At 38.0% G+C, this 24,122-nt stretch overlaps 1 protein-coding gene across 2 annotated transcripts in view; it reads right to left on the bottom strand.

Annotated features, from left to right (window-relative positions):
- Positions 1-918: 918 nt before the first annotated feature.
- Positions 919-24,122, bottom strand: part of PARG (poly(ADP-ribose) glycohydrolase) — a 79,252-nt gene continuing 56,048 nt past the window's right edge. The window contains exons 12-18 of one of the 2 annotated variants that reach the window (XM_026069901.1): positions 21,558-21,705; positions 15,343-15,421; positions 14,339-14,447; positions 10,403-10,508; positions 5,061-5,189; positions 4,108-4,279; positions 919-3,213 (exon numbers count right to left, since the gene is read on the bottom strand). In XM_026069901.1, the coding sequence (XP_025925686.1) occupies positions 4,113-4,279; positions 5,061-5,189; positions 10,403-10,508; positions 14,339-14,447; positions 15,343-15,421; positions 21,558-21,705 (738 nt within the window). In that variant the 3' untranslated portion in view covers positions 919-3,213; positions 4,108-4,112. Of the gene's footprint in view, positions 4,280-5,060; positions 5,190-10,402; positions 10,509-14,338; positions 14,448-15,342; positions 15,422-21,557; positions 21,706-24,122 lie in introns of both variants that reach the window. The other variant, XM_026069902.1, reaches the window with a different exon arrangement.

The raw sequence follows: 24,122 nt of genomic DNA, 5'->3' as shown, positions 1-24,122 counted from the left end.
AGCACTTTTTAAAACATGCCTTTCTTCCTTTTTTTTTTTCCTCCTTCTTCTCTTCCTCTTTCAAAGCAGAGAAGAAAAATGCACATTTGGCAATGCTGAGACTGTAAAGAGCAGTTTCCTTAGTCAAATGTGATTTTCACTTCTTACTCAAGAAATCTGAAGATCTAGATGAAAACTTTTAGTACATTTTGCTGGAACAACACAAAAACCTCCAGAAGGAAATTTAAGTTTTTTTACGGTCACTGTTGTACTGTAAATCTTAAATAATTTAATATTAATACTACAAACTTTAGTAAGTTCAGATATACCTAAAAGCTCAGGAGCAACCAGAAATTATGTTTTATCCTTTCTGTAATGCTAAAAAATGAATTCCTTATTAGTTTAAAGCAAGTTTTTTGAAAAAATAGTTCTTACATCCTTCCATTTAGGAGGACATTACTCCTACTTTTACAAACCCTGCCAATGTTTATGCAACATGTTCGTTATTTATACGTTTCTAGGCTTTTATTCACTTTTATATTTTAGTTAGTTATGTTTCCTTCATGAAGTTCAAAGGATAGTTAAATGATCGCTTTCCAAAGGCAAATTAGGAATTTAACATCAAAATGCCTGCATATTGCGATACACATTTACGCTTATGAACTCTCACATTCATGTTCACATCTTCCCAGTTAGTTTGCCCTTGAAATTTACAGTAGTTACTTTCCATTTAAATTGCTATGCAGTCTTCACCAACTCCTAAAATATTATATAGGAAGAACAGATTACTTGGCTATAATATTTTATGTGGCAAACAACATTTTAATTATTAAATCTACTACTAGAACTATCTTTAGTATTGTGCAGTGTACAGTCAAGTGTGCTGGAATTTGTCTATCCTGTAAAGTATATTAAGAGAGTAAATAAAAGCAGACAATATTGTTTCAATCAGAATTTTTTAATTGTATTCCTACAAAATCATGTAAACATTAGCATACAGATCCAGAAAAATCAATATAATATAACAATGCATAAACTGTAGGTTTAAAAGAATGTCAACACTTCAACAGTTTATAAATTAATATATACAGTAATGGGTACTCATCATTAGATAAGAACACCTCATAACTAACACCTCATAACTGAGGAATTTAGGTGCAAGAGCCATAAAACAAACAGACATGCTCTGACACCGAACTTGATTATGAGGCAACACTGCAATCTAAAGGACTGCCCATCATTGTTTCATAGTAGGCATTCAATTTAGCTGCTAAAAGAAGTATAAAACAATAGTTTTGGTAGAAGTTTATTTCAAATCATATAGCAAAGATCCCTAATGTAATAAAAAAAAAAAAAAAAAAAAAAAAGAGAGTACTCCATTAACAGGTTCCTAGAAGAGTGAAACTGAAGTTTACTAGGGTGCACAAAGAGGCCATCAGCATCTCCATTTCACACCGTTTCATGTAGAGCACCAAAATAACATCTCTAGCTAAAGAAAACATTTCAGGTAGTTTAGAAAAGAAGAGTAGTAGTTGGATGGAAAAATAAATAAGATGCAGAGCACAGATTAGACTGATCCAAAATTCCTGCTTCCACACTGATGCAGCATTCTGGGCAGTTTAGTTCTTTTTCGAATTAGAAAGTGACAGGAATCTAATACTGTTGTTAACTTCTGATTTTCCTTTTAGCCTGTCCCTACAACCAGATTTCACAGGAAAAAAGTATGGGAAGCATATCCTAAAGAATTATCTCAAATAAGAGGCATTCTTCCCCATGTTAGAAAATCCTCAGGTATCAGTGAAATTATAGACTACATACGATCACTAGGATTATCCTGGAAATACTTGATACTGCAAAAATTCTCTTAACTTAATATGATCTTGAGAGGATCTTTTCAAAGTTAAATGTATTTTTCCATTTCTAGAGCCAATGTAGAATTTTATGCCATCTTATTTGGTACATTTTTCATACACAAAAATCACTTCCCCCCACGATGAAAATAAATATTGCACTAAGAAAGATGTTCTTATTTACAAGAAAGGGGAGGTCATATCTAGCCACCTAAAGCCTTTTGCTATATTTTCTTCCAGTTGTTCAGGAATAGATTTTGTTTATTTTTTTCTATAGGAAATCCTGAGCAGTAAGGTGAATAAGGTTTGGCAAATAGCACCAATTTTCCATTGCTTGTCTTAATTAACAGGGTACATTTATCATCAGCACTGCATCTAGAAACACTATCATAGTTGAACTAAATGCCCAAATAGAGCTTATGATAAATAATGTTATTCCTATTGCCAGAATCTGAGCTAATGCTGGAACACCAGGAGCAGGAGAAAATTTTTGCTAACTCTGAGGACACAAGTTGTGAACAAAGTAAAGGACCTGAAATCCTGTCCTCCCCCCCCCCTTTTTTTTTTCCTTTTGTTATAATGGATGTGTGTGGAGAAAACTACAGTTCATGGGAACGACGGGAAGAAATTGCTTTAGCTGCTGCATCAACTTCCAAGCAACATGCTTCCAAGGTGCCCACTGCAGCATTAATGCAATGGTGTAGCACTCTGAAGCATTTATAAATGACCCGAACTCTTCACTGTTGCTTCCACTAGAGCAGCTCCAACAGTGAACATGTTACTGTAAGCCAAACTCCCAACAGCTTCCAGCATTTAATTACGTTATATTCCAGGCTTGGAGAGATTCTATCAGACCTGAACCCAAAATATTTGTTGATACCAGAGCCTCAGCTCACTACATTTCTGTGGCTGGTTTTTGCTTGTATTGCTAAACTGGTTATAACAACAATGACAGACCAGACAAAAGAAATCTAATACAGATGAAGCTAAACTTCGCAATTTGGGCTTCAACTGTGGATCAACTACTAGGAGACAAACCGGACTGGCCCTGTACGTAGGCCCGGAAAAGTTTTATCACTGATGTACCTGAAGTTTTGTGTAAACAATTTTTCTTTAATGTACTACAGCAACATTCACTTGGTATTCACATAGATGGTAATAGCACAGTTTGGGTTTTTTTGTTTTTTCAAACATCTTTTGACCTCTTCATGTCTAAAAAGACACAGGTGCAAGCTCCTAACACCACTTCATGTTCTAACTTTTTTTCTTATTTGTAGCCTGAAGACATTCCTTCCACCGATACGTAAGTGATTTCCATTTCCTCACCCAAGCCATCCCATCTGCATCTTATGCTTCTACATGCGAATATTTCGGTAAAGGAGGCCTGATATGAGAATATAAACACAATTAGCAGACCTAAATTCAAATGATATTGCCAACAACAGTGAACCTTGAGAAACTTCAGATACGCTAGTATGTTTAAGACCTTGTTCAATGTTGTCACAGACAGGTCCGAAAAAATTTAGAAGATTTTAGAAGTTTCATGTGAAAGTGTTTACTTCTACTAACTCTGATTGTATTTCTCCTCCTCCCATCCTTCTGTACTTCAGGTTTGCTCTACTCCCTCATGCTAACTTCTTGCCTTATTCCGTCTAATTTGATGAAGATAACAGCTGTGGACTCCCTTACAGCTCCCCCTGATTTTTTCCATTTTTAACCACTTTTTAATAATTATATTAAAAACTGCACATTTTAAATTAAATTAATGAAAAAGTTGATAAGAAAACCAAAATACTGTGGCAGTCTTAAAGAGGTAATGAAAATAACAATTGTCAGTAAGAACAATCATTACAATTCTTCTCTCTACAATCATCCCAGGAGTTACGTGGCTCCTTGTACTCCAGCATTAAGATTACATGAGAAACCTAGGTAAGGTTGCTCAAAAATAAATGCGAAGAAATACGGGGAAACGTTTTGACGTTTTTCAGTAATTTCTTGACTGAAATGCAAGTGTATTAAAATTTTCTGCTGAACAAGGTATAATGCAACCAGGATTTACCAAAAAAATCCTTTCTGTATGCACATGAACAAGGTTTTCATGTACAAAACCATCAAACAAAAAAATCTCTCTCAAAGGTTGATTTTTGTTTTGATGATATACGTAACACTACCAATGCAGTCAATATATATATAAAGTTAAGCCAATTCATATGTCACATCCAGCAATTCAAACAATATACCAGCGGGAGGAGAGGAACAACATTTTGATTAAACATACTTATTTTAATCCTCAAAGCACAATCCTTTTTCTTCATCATCATCATCAGTGGAATCTGCATAGGACTCAATGGTGCTATATATGAAAGAGTACAGCTTGACGTCTGGTCCTGAAGTAGAACAGCTTCTGCATTCTTCATTGTAATATCTCAGTAATAGCCTATAAATGTCCCCTTAAAAATGAAAAGAAAAATACATTTTTTAAAATGTGAGGTCATACCATATGATGAATGCACGACTGCAACTGTAGACTAGAAACGTACATTTGCGCTGAGATAGTGGCTAGGAACATCTTTTTAAAGGCATAGTGACAGCTGTACAAGGGGGACCCTGCTGTTTGCAGGCTAGCGTGGAACCCAGGGTGGGGATCCCTCAACTCTCTGCATGACCTGAACGTTAGCTTGCACACGTACCCTTTACGAACGTCTTACCAATGACCTTTAGCTAGTTTTGTGCTTCTATCCCAGAAGTTAAGGGCACTATTAACATTTACAATGGGGCAACGGATATACAGCTTTTCTTGTATTGCTACTGCATAACAATTCTGGCTAATTCATCTTGCAGGATTAAGCCAACATCATTACGAGACAAATCTATATCAAGACCGTGTAAGCAGATCTTCCTTTTTTTAAAAGTATTTCAAATAATACTAAATTATACTAACTTTGTAAGCCTTTTTACTGCATATATCCAGATTTTCCAAGTTCTGGGGCATGAACCCCAAGGGTCAACTGAGAAGTGTTAATCTGTTCCAAGGATTCAGAAAGTCTTGTAACAAATCAACACTTCTCAGTTGACCCTGAATCAGAACAGCTCCCCACTTTGGAAACAGGTGCAAATAAACTAAGACCAATTTGCTTGGGTTCAAGACTTGATGACAATAGTTCTTACTGGACAATTTCCACTTAAAGAAGGATAAATGTCTGCTGCATGAAAAGATTTCTTTATGCTCACCAACAGTTTGGCCCTTCTCACAGAGAAAAGTGTGCATGCTGTAAATATCTCTCATCAGCTCCACATCCCCAAAGGTAAAATAAACAACATCACGTCCAGCCTCAGCAGCTGCCAGTATCTGTATTAAGGCTGAAAAAACAGAAAGAGATTACACAGCTGAACATGGGATAAAATTTGTTGAAGGGAAAAGCACAGCCTAAGCCTACAGCAAATATTCATACCACCAGTCTCAGGTGAATACCACACAGCCATCGAAACAGTGGGTGGGTAAGCATTAACTCCACTTTTAAAACAAAGTAAAGAAAACCCAACACTGCAGGTAAGAGGGTTGAAGCACTCTGCTGGAGTCACAGGACACAACCACCTTGCACATCTTTCTGCATAAACAATGCCTTTAATAATCAAAGTTTTTTTCTCCCAAGCAGCACTCAATCGTTAGCTATCCAGTGAGTGGGTGCTACAGCACGAGAAAACAGAGCACCACCTTACATCCTGTTTTAAGGTACTTAGGCTGAGTCACAGCAGGAAAGGGGTAAAGCGCAACCATCAGCATGCGACAATTTCCATTCTCTGCCACCCTTAAGAAGAAATGGAGCAAACCCTTTTGCTAAGCAAGCAACACAGAACGGGAAATAGACTGTGCCTGGAAAGGGCTGACCCAACTTACATCTCCCAAGAGGAAATCTATGATGCTGCAGCCTCTTATAGCACAATGCAAAGTCTCCATCTAATCTATAATAAAAGCATGCAGCACGTAATATCATAGCTCATTCTGACCTATAAAAAGTGGCTGGTGGTTTCACGAATGCAATTCGTGTTCTTTAATTTCCAGCTTTATTTCCAAGCCACTGGACCAAGCTGCATCCCATGTTCTGTTGATGGGTAACATTACAAAATTAACTTAGACTCTGTTTTTCTATATGGAAGAGAAAGAAGAATGCTCCCTATTTCAAAAATAGATTTTTTTTTTTAAGATTTATATTGAGAAACCATCTAGGGTACTGGTCAGTGAGGTAGCTGAGCCAAGCTAATGACTCTCTGCAATTGGAGAGGGTGGCTCTGGCCCACCTGCGTTCTCCCCTTTCCCACCTCCTACCTATTTCGCAGCATCTCAGGTGCTCAGACATCTCACTGAGCCAATTCCATTCTCTAACCTGGCAGAAAAGTTATACAACAGGGGAATAAAAGCTAGTTGCTTTCTGCTACTTTAGCAGTTGAGTTGGCGAACTGAGGGGTTTGCCAGAGCCAGAGCTAGTGCAAAGGAGGGCACCAGAGCCCAGAGCAGGGGTGACAGGGAAGGGAAACCAGGACGCTTTTAGGTGGCACCAGGTTATTATAAGAGTGCAGCTCTTTCATCAACTAGTACTGCAAGCTGGGAGTGCGACCAGCAAATACAATCAATCACATTCATTTCAGATAGTGTTACAACAATCCAAATAATGGATCCCTATCAACTATTTAATCTACTAGAGCTTGTCTTGTTTCAGATCATAGGGACACAATTTCAATATTAATTGTCCAATGACAATATTAATCACGTATTTTAATTAACTTTACTTACTGAGTAGAAAAGGAAAAAATTCATTTGAAATAAAACAGGGAATGTACTGCACTACTACCTGCTAGTGGAAATTAAATAGGAAGCTGTTCATAGCTTAGCTCACATTTTTAAACTTCTGCAGTCTTTAATCAAAAAACTCTTGTAAACCCATAGCTAAAATTATAAATTACATGATTCACATGTGAAATTAATCTCAATCTGGGAATGATATTTTAATTAAACTACTGAACCAGCTGTGGATTTGGTAAAGCTTCAGTAGTTCAGTTTTTAAAGGGCCTAATTAACTAGCTTGCATAGGGGATCAGAATCTAATGAATCTTCATATTCACGCCAAACAAACAACACAGTTTTGCCTTACACAAAAAGCGTCAAGAAAACCCTACTGTTTTTTGTGACTTGCTCTAATTCTCATGAAACGAGGGTCAAACAGTTCTGGCAAGAGTCAGGCTTCACCACCTCCCGGGCATTGGCGGTACACAACAGCCACTGGAGGCACCCCGCTGCCGACACCGAGAAGGGTGTCCCAGGAGCAGGGGCCGAGCCCCCACGCGGGGACTGGGGGGCCGGGGCTCTCTTGCCCCTCACCCCCAGCGGCCCCATCCCATCTAACCGCACCGGAAGGGAGGGTTGTGCTCACACAGCCCCTTCCACCACCCAGCACAGCCCCGACCCCTCTAGGGACCCAGGTCTCCACACGTGGGGCAACTTCGTTGTGCTCCAGGCCCTTTTTCCGGAGGAAAGGGGGTTATCGCTGGCGACCACGGCGTGCCCTCGGCGCTCCCCACTACTGCGGCACAGCAGCAGCAGGAGCCCGGAGAGATCGGCACGGGGAAAGCGGCACCAGAGACAGCAGGGCCAAGGAGAACACAGTGCTACAGTGGAATTCATGTCTATTATTTTGGTATCATTGTCTATTCTGTAAATCTAGAATTACAATGCCACAATATCACATGCATTTACATTAGGCAAGATGCAAGCTTTTCCTTCTTCCACCAGTTCTACAAGGGTCTTTTTAAAGTTGATGATAGTCCTCCCAATGAACTCTCGTTTTCTCAGATAGATAAGAGCGCTGATTCAGGTAAACAGTGCTTTCTCACAATCACTAAAAGTTAGGTATTTGCAAGATGCCTCACTTCAGATTGTTTCCTTTGCATTTTAAACAATAAAACAACACTTCTGATGTTTAGACAATTAAACATACCCTCTGCATCTACAAACTGCTAATTTATCCTTTGGTCTGAAAAACTAGCCAAGATCTTCCAACTTCTGCCAGTTATCTAAACATACTTTTTCAATATTTCAAGTCCTATGTCCATACTGAAAACTTGTGGAAATATCTACAGTTTAGCTGGGATTTGTCTGTTTTGTTAAAATATCAGGTCTTTCATTTATAAAGCCAGGCTTATTTGGCTGTCCCGAAGTCTCTGCTACAGATCCAGGTACTACATTTGAAATGACAATGGTGTATATCTAACAATGTTATAGGAAAAAGCACAATTTTAAATTACAAAAACTATTTTGTCATTGCAATACAATGTCTAGCCTGTGTAGCCAACAACAGTTTTTTCCTTGGGCTTCAGTGAAACTGTGGTATTGATAACCTCAGTTTTCTAAAATATCTTCTGAAATGAAGGATTTACGATATCCTATAAACTGTAAAAGACTTCTCCACTGTAAAAGATTTGGCCATGGTGAAGTGAAACCATTGAGAGATTCTGCAGTTCAAAATAACCCCATATAACATTTTAGGACAAAAGAGATAAACACCTTTGGCACTTAGGAGTGTGTAGGGAGTATATGTGAACTAAGAGCAGCCTTCATTTGGTTATCACACATCAAATACCACTCTGACAAAAAAAAGCACACATGCTTTTTAAACTACCGTGCCCTTTTCGTAGCTCAGTTTACTAAAAAAAAGAATCAAGTCATCTTGTTCCCAGTCAGCATTGGCTCAGAAAGAAGTGCCACATATTAAATGACCAGTTCCATATTCCACTGCACATCACTGTCCTTAAATTCTCTTTATTAAGCATTGATTTTGCAGAGTCAGCTAAGAAATTAAGTTCAGTTTAAAAAAAGGCCGACTTCAGTGGAAGTTGGGCCAGTCTCCTTCTTTGTAAGGCCTGACAAAAGAACAAGAGAAGGCTTGAGAGTACACGCATAGATTTCGACAAATGTTTTCAGAACAGCAGCAGTGCTGTAACCTGCTTTTAAATGTTATTGCTGGCAAACTTTGCAAAAAACAAAGTTGATCCAAAACCAGAGGAAAACATAATGAATGGAAGATCAAAATAAAGATATAAGCTAAAATAAAACAGAATGTTATAGATATATAACATGCACTTTTATCAAGCCTCTACATGTTCTTGTTCTGGACAGAGTTCACATCTAATCTATGAAGCACTACACGATTATGGCCCATTTCTTTGTCTACATCTACGAATTCTTTTCTTAGAGGTTACCTCAACACACAGACTCAGCTCTGGGGGTCTTTGCTAGTATACCTCAGTTTTGAGCTCTGATGGATGGGGGAGAGGAAGTAAAGCATTCCAGTGAGCAATCCCTATTCTACAATTCACATCCAGATGTTGAACAAATAATGTTTTATATTGGATGAGCAGTATTTTTAGCAGAAACACATATGCTGAAAATAAATATACATGGGGTACTACAATTCAGATCCAAGAAAGGTCTCATGCAAATTAAAACGTTTATTAAACCTTCCTAGGGTGAATCCTTAATCAAATATGATCAGATCCTGCAATAAATATTGCTCCTGATATTGATGATCTGAACTTGGCAATCCATTTTATCTAATGGAAACCAAAAGACAGCTGTCATGAAATCAATGAGCACTGAGAGAAAAATAGATTCTCAATGAATAAAACACGTTCGGAAAGAAAACTAATGAAGCTGGTAGCCTGAAAATTATTCATCTGAGAACATAACTACCTAAAGCTGTTCAGAGAAACAAATTTTAAATACTCTCCAGGGGTTTGACAATAACCAAAATGTAAATTTCTACATAGAATTATATAAATCAGCACATTGATTTAAGTGTCAGGATCCATCAGTCCTTAACTTGATGGGAAAAGAGTCTTAAATGAATGCAGGCATGCCATACCTGCTGCACTGTAAATATTCTAATTAAAGAAAGGACATGGAAAAGTGAGGGCTAGCAGGTGAATCAGGAGAGAGCGCAGCGTCTCCAAGTGACTGTGGGTAACCTGGGAACCTCTCTGGCATACAGCAACATACTAAGGAGCAAGACTGAACACTAAGCATTGCCAGGGAGTTTTGGAAACCCTGTAAGTTACCAGGTACTTAGTTAAAGCAGCTTTGCAGAGATGAAAATATTTGAGGTTTAGTCTAAGAAATTGGCCCAGAAAGGTCAATTGATTTATATGACTGAGAATTACAATGAATATGTTCTTATGTGAATTAATACTGCAGATAGATGGTTTTGAAGTTTTCAGGGTTATAGGTCCCTGTAAACACAGCATTTCACATGATGCACCTACCTCAAACTTTCAACTACAAATGGCATATAAAAGCAGTAAGCGTTTTATTGTTTAAGGCCACAAGTTACTCAAGGCCTAAAGATGAGAGTTAATGAACCAGTTCTGTAGACAGTTTAGCTATTATTCCAATTCTTGTCTAAAATTATAAATAGTGGAAAAAAAAGGAAAAATGTACTTCCGTTAACAAAAAAGAATACGCCCAAGAATCAAAATCTAAGTTATTTGATTCATTTGGGCATTAATGTATTGCTACAATTTACCTTTTAATCGGGAGTCCCCTCCAAAGGCACCACATCCCCAGTTCCCTGTGGCTACTGCAGAGAGATGTTGAGGTGGAACATTGGGTCGAGAGAAGCCGCAGTAGGCCTGCAGGCACACAAGAATCAGCAGATGAAGCTGACAGGCAATCTGGTGCAACGTTTTCATACAATCAGATGATAACAACAATCAGGACTATCTTCTAGTAAACTAAAATTCAAATAAATTCAATACAGCATTAGGCTTCCTTTAAATTTAAGGTCAATCACAGTAGAACTAAAGAATTTAAGGCAAGAAGAAATTTTTCCGTATTTGGATCCAAGCTAAAAATTAGATAAAAGCGCAAACTCCTAGGGATTTCATCAAAATTACAGAAAAGTTCTAGATTAGCCAGAACAGAGAATGTAACTTTAACAGTAGATTATATCATGTTTGTTGCTTTTCAGCTCACTTAATACATATGACGGCTCGACTGCTTTATCCAGTATTATTAAAATTCCTGAATACTGAAAACAAAATGCAAAATGGCATCTTAAAATACAGGTCTAATACAATAAATGAAGGAGGAGGAAAGTGTGATACGCACTTGAGTGCATTTTGTCTTGAGTCATTTATGTCTTGAGTAACAGCAGATGTTTCTATACATATACAGAAGATACATCCCTCTGAAGTTTTTGAGATGGCACAAAAATTTATTGAATACATTGTCTGATATGGATTGAAAAATCCATGTCCTTCACCCCTATCTGATTTAAGCAGTAAATTCTGACTTGTTAGTTATAATTTGGCAGCATACCATGACTCAGTGTTTGCAAAAGGAGCATTTACACAAGTGTTTACAAATTACCTGTTCCATCAGGTGCAGCTTTTTAAGCTCTCTCTAAAGACAGAACTAATAGTGTGCTTAATGTCCAAAGCACATTTGTATAAAATGAGTGGGCCAAGCAAGCTATTACACTGGCTGCATGGAAAAATAATTCTTCAAACTCCATCCTCCCAGTGAGAGATATGGATTGGTGCTGCAAAAGGATGCCGTTTTCTTTTCAGTTTTTATTTAACAAGCATGTATTTCTCAACTAACCAGGAAAAAACATGGAGAATAAAAACTGTCTTGTCAGAAACGGTAAGAAAGTCTGCAAAAGCTTGGAAGGGCTCCAGCAACAATGAAGAAAATATCTGAAGGAAGTACTCTCATAAGATTTTTCATAGCGAATGAAGGGTAAAGCTGTCTTTAAATAAAGAATTTAAAACAACTAATCACTTTCTAAAAAAGAAACAGTGCATCAGCACTTTAAGTAGTTCTCACCTAAGAATACAGAAACCTGCAAGCTTTTTTGTGCATAGTTTTAAAGCTGTTGCTTCCATATGGAAAGCGGAAAAGTTGGTGCTTTTGAACAACACGAATCTGTTCAAGTTGTACATAATTCTATATATATGGTATGTCATATTATTTAAAAGTGTGTGATATTTACAGTTGTTTTCCTTTTTTTCCCCCCCATACAGCTGCTCAATATAGTTCTCACAGTTAACGCTGTTTAAAACAACCATACCATAATTTTTAGGGAAGCATTTCTTGCCGAAGATGAAGCTATAGGCTTTTAAATCAGTGGCTATCAAAAGAGATTTCATGACATTTATGAGCGGGATTGCAAGCCCAACTATCAGTCAGTTGTTCCTTAGCATTTGGAAGGTGGAATTTCTAACTAGAAAAAAATTACTGCTAGGGAGAGCCTTCATTAGGCAATAACCTCAAGGGGCTAGCAAGGATAAAACGATGACAGCTTTTACACGTGTATCTGCACATCCTGATGTTGAAATCAGACAGAATGGGATTTCTTCTCATTCTGAGCAGCTGATTTAAGGCAATATTAATCTTGTTTTCCAGGCATGGATTAAACCAGAAATAGGGGTCACCCTAACACAGCTGCCATYTGAGAAACTTGACTGACAGTGAACATCTGGTTCTTTAAGAAAAATGGAGCGTGCAAAGGCGACAACATATGTGCTTATAGGAAAATACAAGTCTGGAAGAAAAATTATTTTATTCAAGTTGTTTCGATCATTTCCTAACGTCTAACAAAGTAACAGAGGGTCAAAAGACCCTCTGGAAACAAATGGGGGCTAAGCTATGTCTAGTAATACCTGATACACTTGTATTTCACAGCCTATGTGCATACATTTTGTTTACTGAGCCCTATTTTATTAAATTGTAATGGAAATATAGAGTTACAACTTACTCCCTCAACTTGCTTTCACCACCACAGAAAACTCTTAAGGGTAATATTAATTTTGACTCAAACAATTGAAAAAAATTCCTAATACAGTACATTCAAACACATTTGATTTGTTAAATTAACATAGAACTTCCATTAAACTTAATTCTTTGTTTACCACAATAAAAATTTCTTTAACTGAGGCTTAAAGTTTTCTTAAAATACCAACCAGTTCTCAAACAACATCAGCTAAACTGACACACTGTATGGAAGATTCATTAATCTACTGTAATTTATTCCAAATTTTAAATCCAACCAATAATATTGAAAACAGTATGCAGATTATAAATTCAGTAGAGCTGGTAACTTGAACTTTGTAGTAAGATGTCACTGAAGTTTACATTTATTTACAATCATTTTCAGGGCTAATTTCATTATCAACCATAAAGAAACAAGCTAATGAATGTTATTTTAGTCATGAAGCTCAAGTTTTAAAGCTAAATTAGTCTTTCATCACTGTACGCTATTTCGGGGGGGGGGGGGGGGAAATCAATGGCCTTTAAGGTGCATTCCCTTTCTAGCTGGATGGCTAGGAAAATACTCAAGCAGGGTGGAATTTATTTAGATACATCCTATTATATTCTATTGCCTATCAACATACTCCTGAAAGCAGGAAACTTCAACAACTGCAGCAGTGTCCCCTTATTTTTAATCCTCTAGCTAAAGCCGAGGCCTGTTGCATCTATAAAAGTAGAAGTGCACTAAACAGACTTTAGTACTGATTTGTTTTTAACCCAAATATAAGCACAATAACAACTGTGTGAGCATCCTTGTACTCAATGGCCCAGTGAAATAGTACTGCCGTTGCTATAACAGGCCACAGACCTTACACTAACCGTGCCTTACGCTAAGTGTGCAAAGCCCCAGCTCTGGCCTGTTAGCTGTGTTATCAGCTTGTTATGAGAATCTGCACTGTGAAACAGAGCTTGGTACTGGGTGTCTCTTGTTATGACGCACAGTTTAAGCATGGAATAACAGCAAAGGCCTTGAAAACATGGACACGAGCTGAAAGCTAAGGCCACAGAACTATAAACAGCTCACTGATGGCAATTACTGGTCATTGGAAAAGAACAACCTTGAGAGCTGGGAAGAGACTGCTTTTGCTTCAAGAAAATACACAGCAGCTAAACAAGAAATACAAACAAAAACCAAGCCAGCCAAGCAATAGGATAAAGCATCTGCCACAATTGGGAAAGTAACCCCATCTGCACATGATAGTACCCCAAGAATTAGCATGAAAGGTGGAAGAAAAGCAAGGGGCATCATATTTGCCATGTTAAAACATCCCTCTCCACTTTAACTGGAAGGGTGGGTATGGTTCAGCAGAGCCAGTCATAATTCAATCCTGTAAAAACACTGGGAGAGGATTTAAATCATATTTTAGAAGCAGGACAACAGAGAGTTAGAAACAGGTATATCCAAACTTTGTGTATATTTTTGAACATTAAAGAAAACACATCTTTGTGTAGAGTATCAAAGAACAAGTGCTTCTATTTGAAAAGCTTCTACTTTAGAGGGCAAAACCCCAAAGTACATCTTCTATAAAAGACAATTAAGCAAGAACATCCTTAGCTGAAGAGAGTAACAATACAAAAATACTGAAAAGGTACTATAAGTATCAATGAAACAGCCTTAGACTGCTGACTGTAATAAAATGTTACTGGCCTTGTTGAGCTCTCTTCTAATTTTCTCCGGACCAAACTGATCAAGGAAACGTCTGAAATGAAACGCATCTATAGCAACAATTTCAGTGTAGCGTCGCTGCCATTCATCCCTAAAATCGGAGGGAGGACAAAAGTGGATAATAAAATTAGTTGTTTAGTAGTGGCCATATAAGCAGGATCCAAAATAAGCAACTCCCTGCAGAGCTTCTCTGCTAGTGGAAGCCAGAAAGGTGAAGCTCATAACAGTCAATGGAGCAGGGTTTTTTTGTTTTGTATTGGTTTTTTTTTTTTGGGGGGGGGGGGGAGAAGAAGGATGCAGCAGCATCAGGAAAGAGACAAAAGGCTTCCCAATAAAAGTAAAAATACTCTGGCTAGACTTTGAACATCAGAGTAGAATTGTGAAACAATCTAATTAAACTGCACTGTTTATTAACTACAGAGGAACATTGCAAGGTCAGGAAAAAAAAAAGGCACTTTGGCTCCATCATCCTCCAATATTTATAAGAGAGTACATTGCATATGTTTCAAAAGAGCTCATTTCTCCTCAGCTTGTCTTGTTCCCATACCAAATGCATAATTTTGTGTATACGCTATGATAACATTGTTGAGAAAAAAAAAAGAAAAAAAACCCACAACACTCAGGGCTTTCAACTCAGATTCATTATATTAAATCTTAGTTTGCCATGCAAGCGTCACACATCTCGCGAGGCATTATCAACCCACACCTCAGTCAATAGGTTAACAAAATTTTGTATTAAAAACACGTAGAAGTTGTTGGTTTAAGAACTGACACATTGGCAGGTACCATTAGCATCAAGAAAGCACGGAAGATCGTTGAGTAACGTGAGGTAAGTTACTCAGTTTGTTGGCTCTCCTGAAGAGAGCAGGAGCAAACAGTAAAATTCTCTATGAGGAGAAAGGCTAGGAAATACTCAAGCCACCAATTTTTCAAGATTTTAGACAGTTATTTATTCCTTCAGCTGATATATTTACGTGAAACTTTACCTTGGAGTCTTATCTTCATGGCTTCTTGCCCACCGGTAGGTTTCTGCATAGCCTGTATATTCACTGTACTGCTCAGTACCTGAAACGCAAGTAATGTTCCATATTACACACAAAATTTGTAAATATTTTTCCTCTTGGCAAATATTCTTTCACAGGAATCATTGCCTCTCTGAATGAACATGCAACACTCTCAGGAGCATGGGTGGAAGCTAGAGATTCGTATCTGTATGTGAATATAAGTCTTCTCGTAACCAGTACAAGCTTCTTTTCCACAGGTGATAGCTAGCATCCATCGCAGAACATTAGAAACACAAATCTCTTATGTATGCTGTCCAGTATACAACTGGAAGATAATTCTCAACTTTGCCACTCCAAAGGTGGATAGCGTCTCTACAAATGGCCTTTCTTCATGGAAGTTTTACTGATTAATATCTGTTTAACAAACACTGGGTGCCTTCCTTTCACCAGGACTTTGTTTTTCTGAGATCCAAGTGGAGAAAAAGAGATTCCTAAAACATATTGAGAAGCAAACTTGTGAAAAACACCGGGTTAGCTTTCCTGGAACGCATGGACAGAGGCGCTGTAACAAAGGAAGCTTAAGTACAGCAGCAAGCAAGCTTCTCAGTTTTAATGATGTAATAGTAATCGCTAAATCTAAGCTTTCAAAACTCAAGGCAATTCCAGAGTTTTTGAYAGAATGGCAAGTTGGTAACCTTTAGAATTCGCTCTGAAATACTAGTGGTAGCAAAGCAAGGATAAGGAAAGAAATTCTTAGTGCATCAGGGATAAACAAATCTTTTATATACAGTCCAGGCTCACTACATGACAAGTTATTAATTAGCACAACTCAAATCTAGAAGCATCTTTGAGGCTACTACCTGTAAACATGATGATAAAATAGTCACTCTATTATCCAAAACATTGCAACACTACATCACAGTTTAGCTAAYGGCTGAGGTGACAGCTCTAGGAAACACAAGGAGAAAATATAAAAATGATAAAAAGTGTATTTGGTGAGCCGTATGTTTCCACAGAACAATTTTATTTTCCTAAAGCATAACCTAAAATCCATAAAGCCGAAGAAAAGCCCTACGATCAGGAGCATTCTAGCCGTGCCAGCGTTCCTCAGTTTGACACCCTACAACCTCCCAAGAGCAGCCTGACGCAAGGGGCGGTAGCACTGTTAACACTTCCAAGTCTTCATTGCCCCATACCTCTTTCCCTCTTGTCATCATTTTGTTTTGCATTTGTGCAGCATGATAAAACTATGGTTCCTGCCATGAATTCTCAGATATTACAGCAATTAATGGCACTGAACACACTGAAGAGCCACTGCTCTCAGCTGTGGCAGTCACTCTTAAGAGGCCACTTCTACAAAAGCTTTCGGACCCAACAAATCCAGGTTCTAGAGCCTAAATACTGGGCCGCTCTATGAAGACGACCAGCAGGGCATCTTGGCAAGCATTAAGGGGTGTAAGAAAGTAAATCATTAAGATCTCTAGTAATTTTAGCTATCATACTCTAGTATGCAAGCTACTTTTTAAAGGTTTATCCCAAGAGCAAGAAGGGGAGCATTTTAACTGAGGCAAAGAATCACATGCCTTCTACAAAAGCCACCTTTCACCCCATCTTGCCAAACTTCAGGTCTCTACTTCAAAACTTGGCAATGCACAAATGTTTCAAAGAAATACTTCTAAAGAAACACCACAGCAAAACCACAAGTCTTCCCCTAGTTTTGGGCTCACAACAGCAGAATTATTTTTGGTTGAATTTCAAAAGCAGAGGATTGCAGAAAATACCTTGTTTAGAAAATTTCAGCTCATACAGGGTACAGTTTGGCACAATATTAACCAAATGAGAACTGTTAAGCAACCCCTTAATCACAGACAGTGGTACCAACTATGCCTATAAATATAACAGAAAATTAGGTTTTAGAAAGACCTGTAAGCATTCAAAATAATTGACAGCACAACAAAGTGTCTGATTACTAAGAAAAGAGTCATGCATAACTATTGCAAAGATGGATGAAACTAAGAACACAAATGTTTAAATTTAATCTCAGTCTTCCAATGTGTAAATAGAAAAAAATGTTGAACAATCAGAAACATACAACTATTCACTTCTAACCTCAACTGACAGGGAAATTTGAATGCTTGCTTTCAGTGGTCTTCAGCATATAAAACATAAGCTGTTAAAAACCATTTAAAAATGATGAATATATTTCAAGACATTTTTCTCCATTTACCCAAGTTCATTTTAACTGAAAAAAACTTCTTACCATGCTCCTTCAACTCACTTGCCCTGTTACTAACTCATGCTTTATTTATTTAGATTTACCTAGACGATAAACCACACTGGGGACACACAAATTCCCCTCAATGCTAATTTGAGAAGTTGCTATTCAAAATGAATGAGATGGTAAAAAGAAACTGCTCACACCAGAAATTCCACACCAAGACTTGCCTTCCTCTTATAAAAGAAAAGTCCCCGAAGTTGTGATGGCAGAATATGCCTATATATTCATACATATCCATGCCCTCATACAAAAGACTACTATGAGCAGCTTAAATATTCAGAAGTCWGTCTCTTGATCAAATTTTAGGCTATCAGCCTTTAGTAATATTTTTCTTGACTTAGGAAGAATTTAGATTTATTGATATGCTTGGGAAAAGTGTCTGAGCAAATAGTAAGAAAAGACAAAMGAGGGAAACGTTTGACCTTTCCAACAGCCCAGAAAAACTTCAACTTTGAAAAGCTGATTTCCTTTGGGCTCTAGCATGTGAAAAGACTGAGTTATCAAGATATTGCATTGGGATGGATTAAATGACAGTCAAAGTATTAAGCTTGCTTCTTAAAAGGGTCATTGTTTTCATTCATTTTTATGAAAATGCAGCTTCTGGTGAGGAAAGCATCAAGAAACAAACAAACAAGCAAACATTTTATATATATATAACAGAAACAAAAAAAATCATACAAACTCTAAACTCATGTCTCAAAACCAAAAGTTAATGAAAATCAATGGGCTTTCATAAGTGAAGCTCTGGAAAGAGGTCAGACAAAATGGTTATTCAGCTGGAAGTACTTTTGCCTGTGAATCACAGGGATACAAACTGCTGCTGCTGGGGGAACAGACGTAATACAGAATGAATCAGATGTGCAAACATTTCTGGTGAATCTCCTTTTTCTTCCCATAAAAAGATGGAAAGGGGAAAAAAAAACCCAAGCCACCAATACAGCACATGATTGCAGTTCCATCAGAATTTTAGAAAGAAGCTACAAAATAAAGAAACCTACACAAGACAAAAAGAAAAAATATATACAAAAATCTTTCAAACATACATTTTTAGTAAAACTTGCAGTAGTTACAGAAGCAGAGGAACAGTGAAATTGCCAAATGCTAGCGCTCATCCATCTAAAAAGAGTTGCAATTATGACTAAAAATAAATACACCATTCTCAAACCTCAGAATCTTACTTTGCATTTGCATATAATCTATATTGCATTATAAAGTACCCAGGGATAAGAGGGGGAAAACCCACACTGTCCTACTAGTATTTCTGATGAGTTAGAAATCATAACTCTGAAGGCAGGAGGTAAGTAGTACCACTAGCACCCAATAAAAGGAAGTACATATGAAAAACACAGGGGTAGTTTTGTGCTTTTTTGCCCAGAAGGTTTTGCAGTCACCACAGGCCAACATGAACAGACGTTTACTACCAAGAGGTGAGGGGAAGGCCCTGCTCTCCCTCTCAGTCAGTCCTTCTGATCCTTCTCTTGTGCCAGCTCTAGCCTTCTGGCTCTCCACACAGTGGCATGATCAACAAACTAATCCAGCTGAAAAACAATTTTTCCCCCGTGTTGATTTTCAGCTGTTTTTGGCTGAAAATTGCCTGACCTAGCTTACTGCATGGATAATGTGCATAGAAGTTTCTGAAAAAGCATTGCCCAGAGCAGCGAGGACCGGCCATTATTCCATCTCTAGATTCAAAGCAATCATGGAGCACAGCTTTATCTGCTCTTAACCCTGCTTGAGTATATATGAACTCAAAAACAAAACAAAACAACAACAACAAAAACACAACCAATCCCCCCCCACCTCCAAAACCCCAACTGAATGAAAAATATTGATACTTATGAACAGCTGTACCAGAGCAAACCTAGCAGAAATGCAGCCACTGGAATCTCTGACATCGCGGCTGACATTTCTGCAGGTAGATGCCCATGCTGAAGAACTTGCCTCTTTGCATGACCAGTTCCATATTCATTACAGCAATGATCTTAACCAGATACCATGCAATCACAACAAATTGAATTTCTTTCCAATTTCTCAGACTCTTCTGCAAATTTAAGCTACACAGTTATACTCATTAGGCCACTGAGTCAAGCGCGTCATAGCAAGAATATAATTTATCCAGAAAGTGGTGACACGCAGTGGAGACTTGGCCAAGAACCGAGCTGGAAGAAGGCCAGGGATGAAATGAAGATGATGGAATAGCCATTTCCATTAGAGGAGGAGAACATCGTATCACAGATATTAATTGCAAAACACTGTAATAAAGTAAAACTGAAAGAATACTACTGCAGTGAAAAAGTCATCTTTATCTTTTCATCGCAATTTTTTTTTTTCCAGGAAAAAGGAAGAAGCCCTTTCAAAACATTAATTTACTGTTTCCCCCAGTCAGTTATTATACAGACAGATAGCTGCACTCTACTTTTACCCTCCCCAGAAGAGCCTCATCCAAAGGTCAATACTTCAATATGTTAATCCTGTTACAGTACCATACCCAAAATACATGGCAGAAATTAGGCCTGGCCAAGAATTTTCTGACTCAATTTTTAAAAATTAATCACAAAAGCCCATTTGTCAAAAAGTTTTCACAGAAAGGCATTAATTTAGGCAGGGTAAGAAAAAGAATGTCTTTCTTCAGAAAGATTACCAAGGTTAAGACTGAAACCAAGAGATGCTCTGCTAAATACAGTTGATTGCTCTGTGACCAGGGTAAGATTTGGAAGATCTAAGCTCAAATTTCTACTGGGCATGGATGGGAGAGAAAGGAGGAGTGCTCCGGAAGGACTGTTCCAAAGAGTCTGTTCCAACACCTCCACAAATTCCTGCCTGTCGAGGCAGCTCAGGTAACTAAATATAAGATTGTTTTTACTATAGCAAGCTGAATAATATCAAATATACATAATCGCTTATAATATTTGCCTAGAGGATCGCTGTGGTCAAGTATTTATTTATAGCTATTGTTTACAGTAAATAAATTAGATCCACTTTATTCTTCCATCAGGAAGCACGTAGCTGCTCACTGCATTACAGGGCGTAGGACAGACACCCACAGCATTATTTGGGCCTCTCCAACCTTTTAATAGTGAAATTAGCTGTTTTGATCCACTTAGATGGATAATAAAACATTCCAAATGTTAAGACAGAGATGGAAATGAAAGGAAAAATACTTTCGGTGAAGCACTGGACAGACGGCACATCTCCATACACAGCCTCACAACATACAGTGGAAAAGCATTTAGTTTTTAAATTTTGTTTAATTAACAGTCAAAAGAAACGCATAACTTGCAAGATCAACATTCTCAGAGACATTTACTGATTTAAAATCCTTTTTAATGAATACTGATATTCTCCTTTTCCACCTCCTTCTCTATTTGGTAACTAGAAGCCAGTTCCTCTTCTCACGAGGAGTTTTCAACCACATTGATCTCATCAAATGTTACCAATTTCAGAAAGGAACAGAATCCCCCCTGCTTTCAGCACAACAGAAGCATAAGCTAATAGCTAGTAATTGCAGCTTTTATTTATATCACACTACAGTATTCTTTAGTTAGGACTGAAAATGCTGAAACTTCAAACACACACACACACGTATATATATATGTGTATATACATACATATATATATATGATAAAGAAGTTTTATAACATCTATTGGCTGTTTGCTGTCATCTCTTTTTTCTCTTTTTAAACAATTCCTTCACAAAACTTCTACTGAAACAGAGGCCCTATGGTCTCAGGACGGAAGGTACTCATTAGGAGTACCCTTAGGAGAAGGGTACTCACTGTTAAATGAGTACTGAATTTCTTTTATTTTTTTTTTTAAAAACACTTAAACATTTTAAACTTCATTTTGCAATAGATATATATACACACACACAACATATAAAACCAGAATGATATGTGAAACACCTTCCACAAAGACTAACCTGTGATGATAAGACACTCATTGTGATCCAAGACTTCAGTGATGAGCCTAGATACAATCAGTTCTGGGTTAATTAAAAAGCGAATTTCTTCTTGTACTAGTCCTGCCCCAGTGACACCACCTCCAACAAAACGGTTTGCAAAATCAACCTAACAAAAAATATATTCAGGAAGATTATAAGATAAGCAAACACTATAACATCCTTTCATTTAGTGAGGTAAATAGAGTCCCATACAAATTTCAACATTGTTCTGCTATAGTTTTGTTTAGCTGCTATCACTTGAAAATAAAAGCAGCAGGACAGTGCTTGATTAACCGCATGCCTTTTTCATTTTTCCTTTTCTTCTTCTGAGACAACTTAAAATTAGAAAATGGAGACATTATAAAGCAAAATACAGTTCTGTATCTCTAATGCTCTAGAGCTAAGATTTTTTTTTTAATTGAAAAGCATGTATTTAGGACACATTTCAATACATGTAAAAAATGAAACAGCAAATTACAACATTCTCTTCTTGAATTTTACAGACTCTGATCAATTATCCTTTAATAAGCATTCTGCCCCAGCTGTCCACCCTGAAGCATTTTTAGCTCGACTTTACCTCTGTATCAGCTGTTCTGTACCTAGAATAATTTCTTATGAATTCTCCTTGAAATGCACTTGTACAAGGCAAGTCATTTTGATCACTGAAGTTTTTGCCCAAAAGAGAGAAGCTCTGGACTCTAACTTCTGTAACAATAGGGCATATTTCACAAATTACACTGTAATGTAGATAACCATTTTAAAAGCAATTGATTTATTCTATAAAGTGATTGCTGTTTATGCAAATTCACCACCCTGCTGCTGGAGTGGCATGAACGTCAGTGGAGGTTACAAGGTAGTTCAGCTGTCAGGTTCAAGGTGAAGCAGCCTGAGAGGCAGCCACTGATCAGCAAGAGTCCCTGAAGTCTGCCCTGGAAACACTGACAGACTTCAGCACGTGAAGATTTGCTGAATTTGACTATGATAAAAGAACAGTAATAATAACAATAATAACAAAGCCACCCAATGGTCAGGGCCCCAAATGCACTGATAGGCCTTAATTACTCCTACTTAATTATGCACCAGGGGCTCCCCACCGCCACCCTCTGCCCCCAGGGTGCAGGATCTCCCCTATCAACGCTGGATGTAGGGCCGTGCCCAGCCCTGTCCCATCCTCTGCCGATCCCGACTTGCTGACCGGGCTCCCAGGCCTGGCCTCGAGGAGCCGACTCGTCACCTTGCGTCTACCYGCCCACCACTCGCTGTGGCAAAAGCACCGTCACCAAGCCTGGCCGCTGCTCCTGTGCCGCGGTCGATGACCTGGCCCTGCTGCGCTGCGGCCACCCTTGGCGCCCGGCTCGTCTCCCCGAGGGAGCAGCCCTGCTTGTCCTGCTCCCTGCTGCTGGGAGAGTCCTTCACTGCACACACACGCTTGTTTGGTTTGGTAAGACTTGAAAYAGCCAGGAGGGAGAACATCAGTCCCTAGGCAATATTTATTTCTATTGAGTGCAACAAACGGAAACAGTACATGAAAAGGCATAATTTAAACTTCTCTTTCCTTTGAAGTTAGAGTTAGTTGGATTAGGAGACAGTAGAAAAACAAATACTGCTAAGCAATTGCTGAGTTTATAATAACTTCGGTATATGTTTTGGCTGCTTAAGTTTCATAAGGTCATGAGATATTTTAAGGTTTAGGGAAAAGACCAAACGAAACACCAGTGAGTGATGGTCTCGCTTGATAGATACACCATACTGGATCAAACAACTGAGCACTTCAAGTTCAGGATTTCCTCCCTGCTCATGAACAATTTTTGAGCTATCCTACTTGGATATCAACCAGGATATTCAAGCAACTAATTATTCTATTATCTGTCCTGCAGCAATACCTACAGAGAGACCCCCATCACCCCAACTGCTCTACAAGCACAAAGGCACAACTGACAGTCCCCTCCCTGAAAAACTAAGTCTATTTTCAGCCAAAACAAATAATGCAACTAATAATAGCAGAAAGGGGAAAGATAAAAGATTACAAAAACAAGTTCACTTTTTTTTTCGTAACTTATGATGAGGATTTCTTCCATTATTTACACATTAACTGTCTTAGTAGAAAATTTTAACTTTCTACTATTCTCTAGCATCTGCTTTTTTCAGAAAAGGCTCTCTAATTTTCTCACTTCCTCTTACATTTAATCACTTGTTCCCAGCTAAGAAATTTTAACTTTTTTTGTAATTTAACTCTAGAAGACAAACTTTTAACTAATTCCAAAATTCAGACATGTCCCTTGCTATAGATATGGACAGGACATCCTCCTTATCAATCTGTTTTATAGCTGACTGGCTCCCAGACTGAAACAGTGGTGCTGGCAGCAGCAAAAAAGTCTCTTGAACTACTGAACTGGTCACCAGCTAGGGCACAAGAATCATTTTTAACGAATAAACTAAAAACCTTGACAGCTCATCAAGATCATAGCTGGAAACTTTTAGCTTGTCAATCTTTGATCCTGGTTGAACCAAAAGACCTGAAGCTGTCTGTGGCTTGTGCTTTTC

The sequence above is a fragment of the Apteryx rowi genome, unplaced genomic scaffold, assembly GCF_003343035.1.
Source record: "Apteryx rowi isolate R43461 unplaced genomic scaffold, aptRow1 scaffold_30, whole genome shotgun sequence".
NCBI lineage: Eukaryota > Metazoa > Chordata > Aves > Apterygiformes > Apterygidae > Apteryx > Apteryx rowi.
This window is presented reverse-complemented; position numbering and strand designations above follow the sequence as displayed.